Source organism: Mustela erminea, chromosome 9 (genome assembly GCF_009829155.1).
Source record: "Mustela erminea isolate mMusErm1 chromosome 9, mMusErm1.Pri, whole genome shotgun sequence".
Lineage (NCBI taxonomy): Eukaryota > Metazoa > Chordata > Mammalia > Carnivora > Mustelidae > Mustela > Mustela erminea.
In genome coordinates this window covers 68025105-68039736 of record NC_045622.1, presented here as the reverse complement: position 1 = coordinate 68039736, position 14632 = coordinate 68025105, and the positions used below count along the sequence as shown (strand labels likewise).

The 14632-nt window shown below is 36.5% G+C and overlaps 1 protein-coding gene across 1 annotated transcript; it reads left to right on the top strand.

Moving 5' to 3' along the window:
* Positions 1 to 11361: 11361 nt before the first annotated feature.
* Positions 11362 to 14054, top strand: PTH (parathyroid hormone). The gene is made up of 3 exons (XM_032360419.1): positions 11362 to 11435; positions 13500 to 13590; positions 13710 to 14054. The coding sequence occupies exons 2-3, from the start codon at positions 13505 to 13507 to the stop codon at positions 13969 to 13971; spliced, it is 348 nt and encodes a 115-aa protein (XP_032216310.1). The 5' UTR covers positions 11362 to 11435; positions 13500 to 13504; the 3' UTR covers positions 13972 to 14054.
* Positions 14055 to 14632: the final 578 nt, after the last annotated feature.

Below are 14632 nucleotides of genomic sequence, written 5' to 3'. Positions count from 1 at the left end.
GGTAGGGATTGCATTGAGTCTGGAGATTGCTTTGGGTTGTATTGACATCATAACAATATTAAGTCTCCAATCCATTACCATGGGATGTCTTGCTATTTATTGGTGTCTTTACTTTCAGCATTGTTTTGTAGCTATCACTATGCAAGTTTTTCACCTTCATGGTTAAGTTTATTCATATGTATTTTATTCTTTTAATGTTATTATAAATGAAATTGTTTTCTTTTTTTTTTTTTTAAAGATTTTATTTATTTATTCGACAGAGAGGGATCACAAGTAGGCAGAGAGGCAGGCAGAGAGAGAGGGAGGAGGAAGCAGGCTCCTACCAAGGCGACAGCCTGATGCAGGGCTCGATTCCATGACGCCGGGATCATGACTTGAGCCAAAGGCAGAGGCTTCAACCCTCTGAGCCACCCAAGCGCCCTGAAATTGTTTTCTTGATTTCCTTTTTGGATTGTTACTGTGAGTGTAAATAAGTGCGACTGGTTTTTGTGTGTTAATTGTGTATCCTGCAATGTTGATGAATTTATTAGTTCTAACTGTGTTTGTATGTTTGCGTGCATATGCGTGTAATCTTCTGGATTTTCTACAGACATGATTATGTTGTCTATCTGATTATGTTATCTTTATTATCTTATTATGGTTAAGCTGCTTTTAATTTTTTGTCTTGCTTAATAGCTCTAAGACTTCCAGTACTATGTTGAATAGAAATGATGAAAGTCAACATCCTTATCTTGTTTCTGATCTTAGAGGAAAAGCTTTCATCATTGAGTATGATGTCAGCTCTGTGTTTTTCATATATGGCTTTTATTATGTTTCTTTCTTTCGAAAGATTTTTATTTATTTATTTTAGAGAGAGTGAGCATGAGTCAGAGGGACAGAGGGTGAGGGAGAGAGAATCCCAAGCAGACTCCACACCCAGTGTGGAGCTGGATGCAGGGCTTGATCCCACAACACCAGGACCATCACCTGAGCCAAAACCAAGAGTTGGATGCCCAACGGGCTGTGCCAACCACTGTCCTGAAGTGGTTTCCTTTCGATCCTAGTTTGTTGAGTGTTTTTTTAAATCATGAAAAGTTATTGGATTTTATGACATGCTTTTTCTGCATCACTTGAGATCATTATGTGTTTTTTTTTCTTTTAATTCTGTAAATATGGTGGAGTACATTGATTTTTGTATGTTGAACCAACTATGCATTCTGGAAATAAATCCTGCTTGCTGATGGTGCATAACTGAACTCATTTTTAAACTAAATGAAATTCAGAATTTTTATGCTCCTGCTAATTAGCTCTTAGGGAGCTTGAGAAGACCAAAACAATTTTAGAAATTAGAGAAACTAAATTTCCTCACATATAAATTATAGTGTAGTGAACACACTTTTTTTTTATACTGTTTCAGTGTGTGTGTCTGTGTGTGTGTTTGGGGGGTGCATAGGTGGGCAATATACCATAATTATTATAAGATGGATTATGGGGTCATATTCTTTTGTTCAAATTGTATCCTTGTCACTATACTTGGGTAACCCTGGACAAGTTTTAAACTTATTTATGTTTAAAATTTCTGAGTTGCAAAATACAGGTTAAAATAGTCCCGCTTTAGGATTGTTGTAAAGATTAAAGAGATAATGTGTATATAGCATTTAGAACAATCCCTGCCATCTAGTAGGTGCTCTATAACTATTATTATATTATTGCAATCTAATTAATGAAAGTTTGGAGTCTTTTGCTGAACCCAAGCTTAAAATCAGAATGTCAGCTGAACTATGTAGTGGCGAGGAAAGCATTCACAGCTGAAAAACTATAGACAGAGACCTTTATGCTAGATAAAAGATTGACCTCTTTATCATTTCTGTGTGTCATCTTATTTACAACCAGAAAGAAACCAAGATGCCTATCCTTAAATGCTCCCTCAGGCAAAAAGAAATTATCTTCTAATCTGCAGTGATTGCATAGAAGTGTAGAAGTCTGACCTTGAAATTTCTTAGCACCTGCAGGAATAAGGTTGGGTACATGTTAACAGCCACATCTGCCTCTCCTCTCCACTTCAGTGGACCAAGTATTATCGCAAATCATATTTTTCTGTCTCCCCAACTAGAGCATATATTCCTCAAGGTCAGGGTCTCTGACTGTCCTTCTCTATAATCTCATACCTTCCAACACAGGACCTCAACCTTAACAGATATGTTTTGGGTTGAATTTCCTGCTTTCATTCTTTTTTTTTAAAAAGTTTTTATTTAAATTCCAATTAGTTAGCACACAGTATAATACTAATTTCAGGTGTACAATTTGGTGAGTCAGCATTTCCATACACTACTCAGTGCTCATTGCGACAAATGCCTTCTTGTTCCCTGTCACCTATTTCACCCATTCACCTACCCCACTTTCACTCTTTGGACCTTTATTCTCTACAGTTTGACATTGAGGAAAAAGCCATGGATGTAAGAGACACAGATGTAAACTCTCGCTATGTCCCCTCACTAGTTGAGTAAACTTGAACCAGTAATTTCATAATTCTAAGCTTCACTTTAAGACCAGAACAATATTTACTTCTAAGATACTGTGAGAACCAAATAAGACAATGTGTAGTCTAAAGTGCTGTGGAAAGTGACAGTAGATAAAAAAACAAAAGAAAACAAAAAAAACTTTCCCTCTGAATTTTGCTGTATTAAGTCACCTCTCTAATTCTCAATTCATGAGCTTTTTTTTTTTCCTGACAGTTACACTCATTTATTTATCTTGCCTGCTATATCTCCTTGAATTTTTTTTAAATTGATGGACTTGATTTTTTAGAAGAGTTTTAGATTTACAGAGAATTTAAGCAGTTAGCACAGAGTTCCACTATACCATGCCCCCCGACACACACATGGTTTCCCCTGCTATTAACATGTTATATTAGTATGGTAATTTGTCATAATTAAAAAGCCAACATTAATACATTTCAATTAACTAAAGACCATAGTCCATTATTTCCTTAGTTTTTACCTAACGTCTTTTTTTCTTTTTTCTTTTTTTAATTTAATTTCTTTTCAGTGTAACAGGATTCATTGTTTATGTTTTTTTTCTGATCCAGGATCCCACCCAGGACATACCAGCTCATATTACATTTAGTCATCATGTCTCCTTAGACTCCTCTTGGCTGTGACAGTTTCTCAGACTTTCTTTGTTTCGATGACTTGACAGTTTTGAGGAGTACTGGTCAGGTATATTGTAGGATACCCCTCAATTAGAATTTGCCTCATGTTTCCTCATGTTTAGACTGGGGATATGGGTTTTGGGGAACAAAATTACAGAGGTAAATGCCATTTTCATCACATAATATCAAGGGTATATTCTATCAACATGACTTACACTGTTGATGTTGACTTTGATCACAGGTAATGTTCTTCAGGTTTCTTCTAAAAGCTACTCTTTCTCCCCCTTTCTATACTGTATTCCTTGGAAGGAGTCACTCCACACTTAAGGAGTGGGGAGTTCTGTTCCCCCTCCCAAATATTTTTTAAAGCAAATACTTTGATGCATGGGTTGATTCTATAAGGTAGAGATTTATGTTACTGACTGCCTTGCCCAGAGCCCCTTTTAAGGACACTTGATCTTAGCCAAAAGGCCGAGAAGCGATAGAGCCCCTTTTAAGGAAAGTTGCCTCTATCCACAGCCCTTGCTAAATGGACAGCCAGCCCCAGGACCATGATTAGGATAGACATGGCCACCTAACCTCCAGTACTTATTCTGTTCAAACTAAATGATTAAATTATTTTTTGATTCTGTTGGCATTTGGTATTATTTAATTCTCTTACATTTAAAAACCCATTGACTCTGTTTAACAAAAAGAATCCTCAGTTTATTTGATGCATTGAAATTATACTTTCTGAAGAAAAGTTTCCCCCAATTCTTGACTTTTTAAATACTCATTGAGTGAAGCCTACTTATTTCTTTTTCATGGTTGTCAATATTTCTTTAACAGAAAGTTTATGCAAATTAAAAAAAGAAAGAGCAAACAGTGTTATTAAAGTTCTCCATTGTTAAAAAGGGCTTATTGAATATATTAAAGAGTTGATGAGAATTAGACCCCTTTAAGTACCTGTTCTTAAAAGGAACAACATTGTTTATGAGCGGGAAAAGAAATTCCCACTCAAAGTGGACAAGTGGACAATGATTATGGCACTTGTCAGAGCTATTTTTCAAATGGATTACTCCCTTGAAGATTTTGATTGCTTTACGTGGATATTCCCAAATACCCATCCAGAGGGGGGACAAGGGAAATCAGTATGTGTAGTGATGAGGAAGGGAATCACGATTGATGACATTGTGTTTTGTTTTGCTTTGTTTTGTTTTCATCAGTGGTCAACAGGTTTAAAGTCACTGATAATCCTGAAGAGTGGAAAAGCAGTTCCTGCCAGGACAGATGGATGGCGTTGTAGGTATGGTATGTTTCAACAAATCAAATTGAAGAGGAGTTCTCAGAATTGTTGAGTTTATTTCAGTAGATATTCAGGATACCAGCTCATATGATAATATTGAGCATGTTTTCTCATTACTGTGTTCAGGGCAGAAAAGAACAAAATAATTTGGATATAGAAGCTGTGTTGCAATGTAATTGGAGCATAAACTGTAAGAAACTTCATATAAGAATTCTGCAAAACAGGAAACAGTGAGAACAAGTCAATATTCAGGGAAATATGATTAAAGAGGTATGTACTTATAATGTACTTATAATTTATAATTACATATAAATTATATATATTATATGTTATATATATAATATATAATTTATAATTAAATACTTACAATTTATCTTGGATAAACAAAAATAATTTTTAGCATTAGTATGTCCCGTACACTATTTGCTTTTATCTCAGTGTACATATGCACAGGTAATTAGAAATAATTCATATATAACTGGGTGTCCTGTGGCATTTTTCAAATTCTTTTTTTTTTTTAATTGTGCAGACAACATTTGAGAAGAGATCTATCCTCTTAATAAAACTTTTTATGTATACAATATGTTATTATTGACTGGTGTCTTGTGTTTCTATTTGCTGAATCCGGTGACCCTAGTAATGTCAGGATCTGAACTCAGGTCTTGTGAGTCGACATCTACTGTTCTTTCCCCTGTGATCTTCCCTCTAGGTGATTTCACAAACTAACCAACCACATGAGTACATTTGGAATTAAGTTTCATAGTGAATTTTTAAATACTTTATTCATGCCCTAGACATCTGGAGAATTTCTCTGCAGGGAAAATACAGAATCTCATTTTCTTGCCTCTCTTTGCACCCATTAGAGCATTCTTCTGGACAGTTGTTGAGTTAAGCAATACTGAAGATTCTCTTCATTGTTGAAAGATGAAGTCAACAACATTCTAGGTGTAGCCTTTAGAGCAGCTCTGTGGTGTTTGAAATGCCCTGCATTCGGCTTAGAAAGGACACAGAAATCTCCAAACTGGAAATACATCACTTTAGCAGGATTCACCAAAACAATGTTATTATTGTTAATTATGGTTTTAGTCAAGACGATGTATGCAATTGACAAAGTGCACGGATATACATCATTCTATTTGATCCTCACAATAACTCTATGGGGATAATTTTTATTTATTTTTGAGTGGAAATTAAAGTTGTACTATAAAATAAAACTAATCCTGGATTGTGCAACTAGTGAGGGCCAGAGCTTTAATAGTTGTCTTCATCTTTCATATTCAAGTCCTGAGCATTGCTACTGCATGGTGCTGCTCGGTGTATGTGAGAAGAACGTACCTTCTGAGGCCATCTGTCAGTTTGTTAACTTGCGTAGGAGTCCACTCTCCAATCACATTCAGCACATTTTATGACCAGTAATGCAAATATATGATTAGTCTTAAATGAATCTTAAACTAAAATGATTAGTTTAAATTTTACAATTCCTTGTGAAATTAGCAAATTCAGAGTGGATTTTATGAACAGCCTTGCTACTGAGGCCTACTGCCTCAGAATTCTTTGCACTTGCAGGGGCTGGCAGATCTTAGAGGCAGAGAGCAGATTGGGCCCAGGTGCTCAATATTCTCCACGTTTATTACAGGGACTCCCGGAGTGAGATAGACCCTCAGGGCAGGGAACACTTTCCCTTCAGACTTAGTTTCAACATGCATTTTTTGGAATGCCAGTTCTGTGCAAAACCCTTTCACAGATGATAGCTCATAGCTGAAAGCTCATAACTCAAAGGAGGGAAGGCAATATTCTACTCTGAGATCTGGAAATGGGATCTGAAAAGTTAAGATACTTTAACCTAAGGGGGAAAAACAACAACAAGAACAACAGCAACAAAAACAAAAAACGGGCCTAAATGTGAGACCTGAAACCATAAAACTAAAAGAAAACATAGGCAGTGTCTTAGCAACGTATTTCTGGATAGGCCACCTCGGGCAAGGGAAACAAAAGTAGCAATAAACTATTGGAACTATATGAAAATAAAAAAACTTTTGCATAGTGAAGGAAACCGTCAACAAAACAAAAAGGCAACCTACTGAATGGGAGAAAATATTTGTGAATGATATATCTGATAAGGATTAAATATTCAAAATTTGTAATGAACTTATACAGCTGAACACCAAAACCCCCCAAATAATCCAATTAAAAACGGGCAGAGGACCTGAATAGACATTTTTCCAAAGAAGACATCCAGATGGCCAAGAGACACATAAAAAGATGCTCAATATCACTCAACATTATGCAAATCAAAACCGCAATGAGATATCACCTCCCACCAGTCAGAATGGCTAAAATAAAACACAAAATAATACAAGTGTTGGTGAAGGTGTGGCGAAAAGGGAACCCTCTTACACTATTGGTGGGAAGGTAAATCGGTGCAACCATTGTGGAAAACAGTACAGAAGTTCCTCAAAAAATTAAAAATAGAATTACCATATGATCCAGTAATTCTGCTGCTGGGTTTTTAAAGAAATGAAAACACTAATTCAAAAAGATACCTGCACCTCTATGTGTACTGCAGCATTATTTACAATAGCCATGATATGGAAGCATCTGAATTGTCCATTGATAGATGAATGGAAAAAGAAGATGTGGTATGCACACACACACACACACACACACACACACACACACACACATGCATATACACAATGGAATACTACTCGGCCAGAAAAGAGAATGATAACTTGCTATTTAGGACAGAATGCACCTGGAGGATATTATATACAAGTGAAATAACTCAGAGAAAGACAAATACCATATGATTTCAATTATGAATGTAATCTAATAAACAGGACAAATGAATAAACAAACAGAAATCGACTCATAAATACAGAGAACGAACTGGTAGTTGTTGGGGGGGAATGGGTAAAATAGGTGAAATTGGATTAAGTAATACAAACTTCTGGGGTGCCTGAGTGGAGCAGTCAGTCAGTTGAGCATCCCGCTCTCCGTTTCCGCTCAAGTCACCGTCTCAGGGTCGTGAGATGGAGCCCTTGTCGGACTCAGTGCTCAGTGTGGAGTCAACTCCCTCTGCCTCTCCCACCTGCACTTGGACTCTCTTTCTCTCAATAAATATTTTTAAAAAATAGGAACTTCCAATTCTAAAATAAATAGGTCATGGAGATGAAAAGTAAAGCATAGAGAATATACTCAGTAATATTCTAATAATGGTGTATGGTGACAGATAGTGACTAACTATACTTATCATGGTTAACATTGCAAAATGAATAGAACTGTCAAATCACTGTGTTGGGCACCTGAAACTAATATAACACTGTATGTCCACTTCAATACTAAAACAATTTTAAAAAGAGCTCAGTAGTTCAACATCCCTGCAGGAATTTAAAGCAAAAGGATGGTATAGACACCATCGATAGACACCTAGGTTCAGGAGAACTATAGATGGATTTCCTGGCCTTGGAAATTTCTTCTTGGCGCCGAGTCCCCAAAGCCATACTAATTCCTATTGCACAAACAGAAGTAAAAAGTATCACTCTAAAATTAAACCTCCTGGGGTGCCTGGGTGGCTGAGTGGGTTAAGCCTCTCTGCCTTCGCTCAGGTCATGATCTCAGGGTCCTTGGGTTCTCTGCTCAGTAGGGAGTCTGCTTCCCCCGCCCCCACTTGCCTCTCTGCCTACTTGTGATCTCTCTCACTCTCTGTCAAATAAATAAAAATAAAATCAAAATAATAAAATTAAATTAAACTTCCTGTAATGTAAAAGGAAACACATGGTCCTTTTATCTTTCCCAAATGTGAAGAATTCAGTAGGTGGTCTGATTCTGGTTTCAGAGAACTGGAGAGCACTAAGAAAGGGCTGAGCTTTTCAAAGCAAAGAGCTGTGCTCAGCTTTTCTGTCAATGTGACATCAGCCTCCAGGGCCCACATAGCCCCTAGCCCTCTTATTTCTTAAATAATGTCCTTCTATCTAATGACTGCAGTCCCAGACTCTGATGGTTCAGATAAACAATGTGTCAAGTCTTGGCAGCGGTATCTCTTCTTGGTGGGAAGGTCAGAAAGTCCTTTAAAAAATCTGAGAGACACAAAAATATTAACAGGCATGAATTTAGTAAGGACTACTAGATAAAACTTGTCATCACAAACACAAATGCCATCCGCAGCTTGTGCCTAAGGACCTTCTGTAGGGTGTTCCCTCAAACCCCCTCTTCTTCTACTACCATATATTCAGTCTTCGTTGTCTCCATGCCTCTGGGCATGCTGTTCCCTCTGTTCTTTTTCACCTCTGGTGGGAAACTCAGTCATCCTGGGGAACATTTCAGCTTCTGTAAAATAGCTTCCAACAACTCTGGAAATTTAGTCACTTCTTCATCTGTGCTTGTATAAGCCCTTAATCATGCCTCTATTATAAACCTATCACATCATATTGTAATTATGTGTTAAACTTGAGAGCAGAGATCATGTCTCAATCATCTAGTGCTTAACATAGCTTTTAGCTGATAGTAGATACGCAATGCATTTTTTCAGCAAGTGAACACTGTTTAAATTGTTTGCTTTATTTGTCTGAAAAACGAGTTTAATACTGTGGATGTCTTTAATAGAAAAATTTATTCTTATTTACTTGCAGTAGGAGGAACACAGTAAAAGTACTAATTGCATTACTTCTGGAAGGCTGTGTATTATGTCAAACTTACCCAAAGAAGTGGGAAAATTTTACAAATTAAAATGTTAAACATGGCGTTCTAATAACAATGAAAATGTGGTTATAAAATCATTTGCATTTTCAAGTCTCCCTTCTCTCAACAGTACATAACCAAAAAGTGGTACACAAACATCACATGTAGACTTGGCGTCAGAAGAGATCTTCAAAAAGACCAAAATCATGGATTTCTTATAGCCAAAAGGGATCTCTTGGTTGCCTATTCAACCCTCCGCTATGTATGAATCTCTATACTGACAAATGCTCATGTAGCTTTTACTGGAACACTTGAGGTGTGGGGGAACTCACTACTTAAGAAGGTATTTGGTTCCCTCTTTTATTTTTTTTCAAGTAGGCTGCATACCCAGCGTGGAGTTCAATGTGGGGCATGAAGTCATGACCCTGAGATCAAGACCTGAGCTGAGATCAGGGGTTAAGATGCTTAACCTACTGAGCCACCTAGGTGCCCCTTGATTCCTTATTTTAAAATTAAAATGTCCAAGTTCACCTCAAATCTGCCTTCTTGTAATCTTTAACCAGTTCTTCCTTCCTTAAATAACAGTGAATATTCCTTCCTTGTGATCGCGCCATCAAAAATTAAAAGCAGCTATCTATGGTCACCCCAAGTCTTTTCCAGACTTTTCCAGTTTCATTCACTGCTTCTCATATGTCAGGTCTTCTGACTTTTCAGCAACCTGGCTCATATCCTCTAGTCACGTTGCAGTTTGCCTGTAGCACTTTTTTTTTTTTTTAAGATTTTATTTATTTATTCGACAGAGAGAGATCACAAGTAGGCAGAGAGGCAGGCAGAAAGAGAGAGGAGGAAGCAGGCTTCCCACCAAGGAGAGAGCCTGATGCGGGGCTCGATCCCAGGACCCTGGGATCATGACTTGAGCCAAAGGCAGAGGCTTTAACCCTCTGAGCCATCCAGGTGCCCCTGCCTGTAGCACTTCTAAAATGGAGTCTGGACATAACGTTCCAGGTGAGGTTTGTCCAGCGAAGAGGATTAATATATATTGCTCATTCTAGACTCCGTACAGTTACTGTCCCAACTTGGACAGGCTTGTGCCTGATGTAGAGTCAAACTTTGGCAGTGGTTAACAGGAAAGGGGATAACCTGCAGCCTGGATAGGACCAGAGCTAAGAAAACATATCTAATGCTGGGACATTAGTCGGAAAGCAAGCCACCTAAGTGAACCCTGGATACACCCAGGGCATTCAAGGGGTTTTGAACTAATAGTTGGAGACTCGGCTGTAGCAATATTTGAAGTCAGACAGGTGGCATTACTATGCCTCCGTTAGATTTTGGGGCAGGTCCATAATCAACAACAGGGAAACCTGAGAGTTAAGACCCAAACCGTGGGCAAAGAGGCTGAAAAAGGCTAGGCTAATTAAAGACTAGAATGCAAAGAAGATCTACATTTCTAGGGGGAAACTGAGATAGCAAGAATCAGAATGAAGTCATAAAGACCTTTGTTGAATTCCATCTTCTCCACTTTCCAATCCTTAGTTTCCTCATGTGAATGTTGGGTTAATAACAGTATTTACTTTAAAGGATGGCTGTGAAGACTTCATGGGATGATATATATGAAGTCTGGCAGATAGTGCTTAGCAAGTGTTTTCCTTGCAAATTAAAATGCATAAGTGAAATTTAAGTTAAATGAATTTTAAAGTAATTTCATGTTTAAAGCCTTAAAATTAATTACATACCAAGCATTTTCTAAAAAATTTTTTAACACTTCCTTTAAGAAAATCACTATGTCTGTTTTTATTTTGAAAGATGACCAGGAATAATGTGGATTGATTGAAAATGGCTTATAAACTAAGAATAACATAATGTGATTCTTTATAATCCTCACAATAATTATAACAATAGTGTGGTTATAACCAATACACTTATTTCCAGATTTTACTTTCAAACAATAACTTTACTATAAATCTTTGAAATCAGTCTTTCTTAGAATGCAAATTCATTAATCCAGTCAGAATTATAATTCAATATTTGTTAGAAATCTTTGCGTAAAACCTTTTCCCAGGCCCACGTTGTTTTCCTTGTAATATCCAATTATTTAATATTTAAGAGGAATGAGCACCGCCCAATGGGGGTGTGTGTGTGTGACTTTGAACCTATAGTTACAATCCAGAGAACTGGCCGTGACTTCATCTGTGACAAGAAAAAAAGCTGCTCTTGGTGAGTGGAAGACCTATATATAAAAGTCACACCTGAGGGTCTACAAGCTGTTCACAAGCTGATTCAACTTCAAGAAAGCATCAGCTGCCAATACACCTGAAAGATCTTGTCACAAGACATAGTGTGGTGAGTAATCTTTAGTTTCTCTTTTCAATTTCATTTGAGATTTTTTTGGAGATTTTTTTTCATAATTGAGCACTTATATAATATGTACTATTTTCCAAAAAAATGCTCTTTGTTCAAGGGAAATTACTAAGGAACAGTTTGAATTCTCTTAACGTATAATGCCACATTACAAAATAAATGTATGCTGCTAAAATGCTCTTAAGTCATTCAAGTCTTTCAAGATGTCTTGCTTTTTCTAAATTCATCTGAAATTACACAAAAATAATTAAAATTTGGCAGGATATGCTCTAATGATATCTTACTGAAATTTTGAAATAAAACAGTCTAGTGAGGAATGAGTAATTCTGATTTAAATAACCAATATAAATGTATTAAGTTGTGTTAAAATTCATTTTTCCTGCAGAATATCCTTATCTAGACTGTTTTATGACTCATAGAAATCTCAAATCTGTGCATTGTAGTTGGAAAAATTCAGTTTTACTGGTAGATAATGTCTTTACATAAAATCTTTCCAAATTTGCTATTCTGAAAGACTATACATGAATTTTAAGGGTGTTTTATAACTGTTCCTTTGCTTTTTCATGGCATTCTTATATGAAGCTCTTCCCTTTGTTAAGAACAAGGAAGCCAAGGAGAGATGTCTTCAAGTCACTAGGTGAATGTGACAAAGTAGGGCTAGATACAAATGCTCCTATCCTCTAGCGCCTCTTCCTAGCATAAGCCACTGAAGAGTCTTCATTTGTTGCTCCATCAGGAGCTTTATATTGCAGAATGAAAATAAATGTAGTAGATTATAACGTTTCGTATGTGACTTCCCTTTAAAATACAAGTACACAGCCATCCTGTGTATGTTAACATGGAGAACATTTTCTTAACAAGCGTTAAGAAAAAGCACTTCTGTAATAATAGGCTTTGCAATTACTGAAATGCAGATTAAGGTAAGACTATTCTATTTAGAGATGAAAAGCTTTATGAGCAAAAGAGGAAAGTGCCAACAATTAAACTCTAACAAATTACTAATAAAATAAGCTGAAAAAGAGGGATGCTAGAGTGTCTCAGTTGGTTAAGCAGCTGCCTTTGGCTCAGGTCATGATCCCAGGGTCCTGGAATCAAGTCCTGCATCGGGCTTCCTGCTCTGTGGGGAGCCTGCTTCTTCCTCTCCCTCTGCCACTCCTCTGCTTGTGCTCTCTCTCTCTCTGATAAATAAATAAATAAAATCTTTTAAAAAAAAGCTGAAAAAAATAGACAGCATTCTATATGGAGCCAAGTTTCTAAATCCGTAAACAAGTAATTAATTAGATGATTTTAAAATACACGCACACCTTCTTTTTAATGACAGAAGTGTACATGAATTCATTAAAAATCTCAAAATCAGAGCCTATTAAGTTGGTATTTATGGTTATTATTGCAGTGCCTGAAATGAAGTTGACTTATGAAAAAAGAAATTTGCTAAGTAAATAAACAATGTTAGCAATGCATCTGGTCAAGAGAATTAGCTATTTTTTGGGGTGCCTGGTTGGCTCAGTTGGTTAAGCACCTGCCTTTAGCTTCCAAGGTTCTGGGACAAAGCCCTGGTCGGGTTCCCTGCCCGGAAGGAGTTTGCTTCTTGCTCTCCCTCTGCCCCTGCCCCCACTTGTACTCTCTATTAAATTAATAAATAAAATCTTTAAAAAGAGAGAGAGAAAGAGCATTTTCAAGTAAATTATAAGCACTTAATTATAACCAACATAAAATGTGGGAGGAAATTCTAAAAAGGAAGACTTCATTCCTCATGTGGCTTAAAACTCATATATTAAAACTTGCACAAAACTCTCAAAAAGATACTTAAGAAAGTAAAACTCATCTAATTTCTAAGTCAAATTATGTAAGTATATAATATATACTAATATATCTGTAAAATAAAAGAGGCCAATTCTAAAAAGTCTTTCGTGAAAACCAATTCAATTAGTTGTTGTAACACTCTGCACAGTTGTATGGTTGTAAGGATAACTAACTATAAATTTAATTGACAGTTTGGCATGTTAAAAATATTTTTAAATACTTCCATTTCCCTTTTCCTTTTAGTGAAGATGATGTCTACAAAAGACATGGTTAAAGTAATGATTGTCATGTTTGCAATTTGTTTTCTTGCAAAATCGGATGGGAAACCTGTTAAGTAAGTATTGTAATCTCTTCTGCATGGTGAGGGCATGGGAATTGGATTTCTGAGGTTGGCTTTATGATCAGGAAGGGGAGAGCTAATGGAGTGGTCCTTCCTGTTTCTGTTCCCTCCAGGAAGAGATCTGTGAGTGAGATACAGTTCATGCATAATCTGGGCAAACACCTGAGCTCCATGGAGAGGGTGGAATGGCTGCGGAAGAAGCTGCAGGATGTGCACAACTTTGTTGCCCTTGGAGCTCCAATAGTGCACAGAGATGCTGGGTCCCAGAGACCCCGGAAAAAGGAAGACAACGTCCTGGTTGAGAACCATCAAAAAAGTCTTGGAGAAGCAGACAAAGCTGATGTGGATGTATTAACTAAAGCTAAATCCCAGTGACTATGGATTTACCAGAGCACTGTTGTAAACAGCATAGGGCAACAATATTACATGCTGCTAATATTTTCAAGCTCTTAAGCTTAATAAACATCAAAATTTACATCTAATCCATTGCTAGCCATGATGGCTGAAATTTAATTGATTATTTTGATTCTACTTTAATTCATTTAAAAGCTCTTTTAATTATTCTATTTCTATTGTTTATTCTTTTTAAAGTATGTTTTTGCATAATTTATAAAAGAATAAAATTGCACTTTTTAACCTCTCTCCCATCTTATGATGCAAAATAAAAATTTAATGATCATAATTTTAAATAAATGAAGCTGAGTATTTCTCTCTCTCTCTCTGGCGTTATGAGTAATACCAAAATGTTTAAATTGATCTTGGGTAGGAAGAATAATGCAAGATGTTTTTTCAATCATATGTCTCACTCCCATATTTGAACATCATCCTTTTAATATTACCAAAGTACTAGGTCCCCAGATCCCCACTACCTGGATACTATTGTCTCTTCATTTCAGGAGAAGAAATGCTCAGCAAGGAAAGGCATAAAGTCATCTGAAACTTGAAAAAGCATTTGTCTATACACTAGTCTAGATCCCAAATTGCAAAGAACAGAATTTTTGCGCTTGTTAGAATATAATTTCATTCACTTGTTATT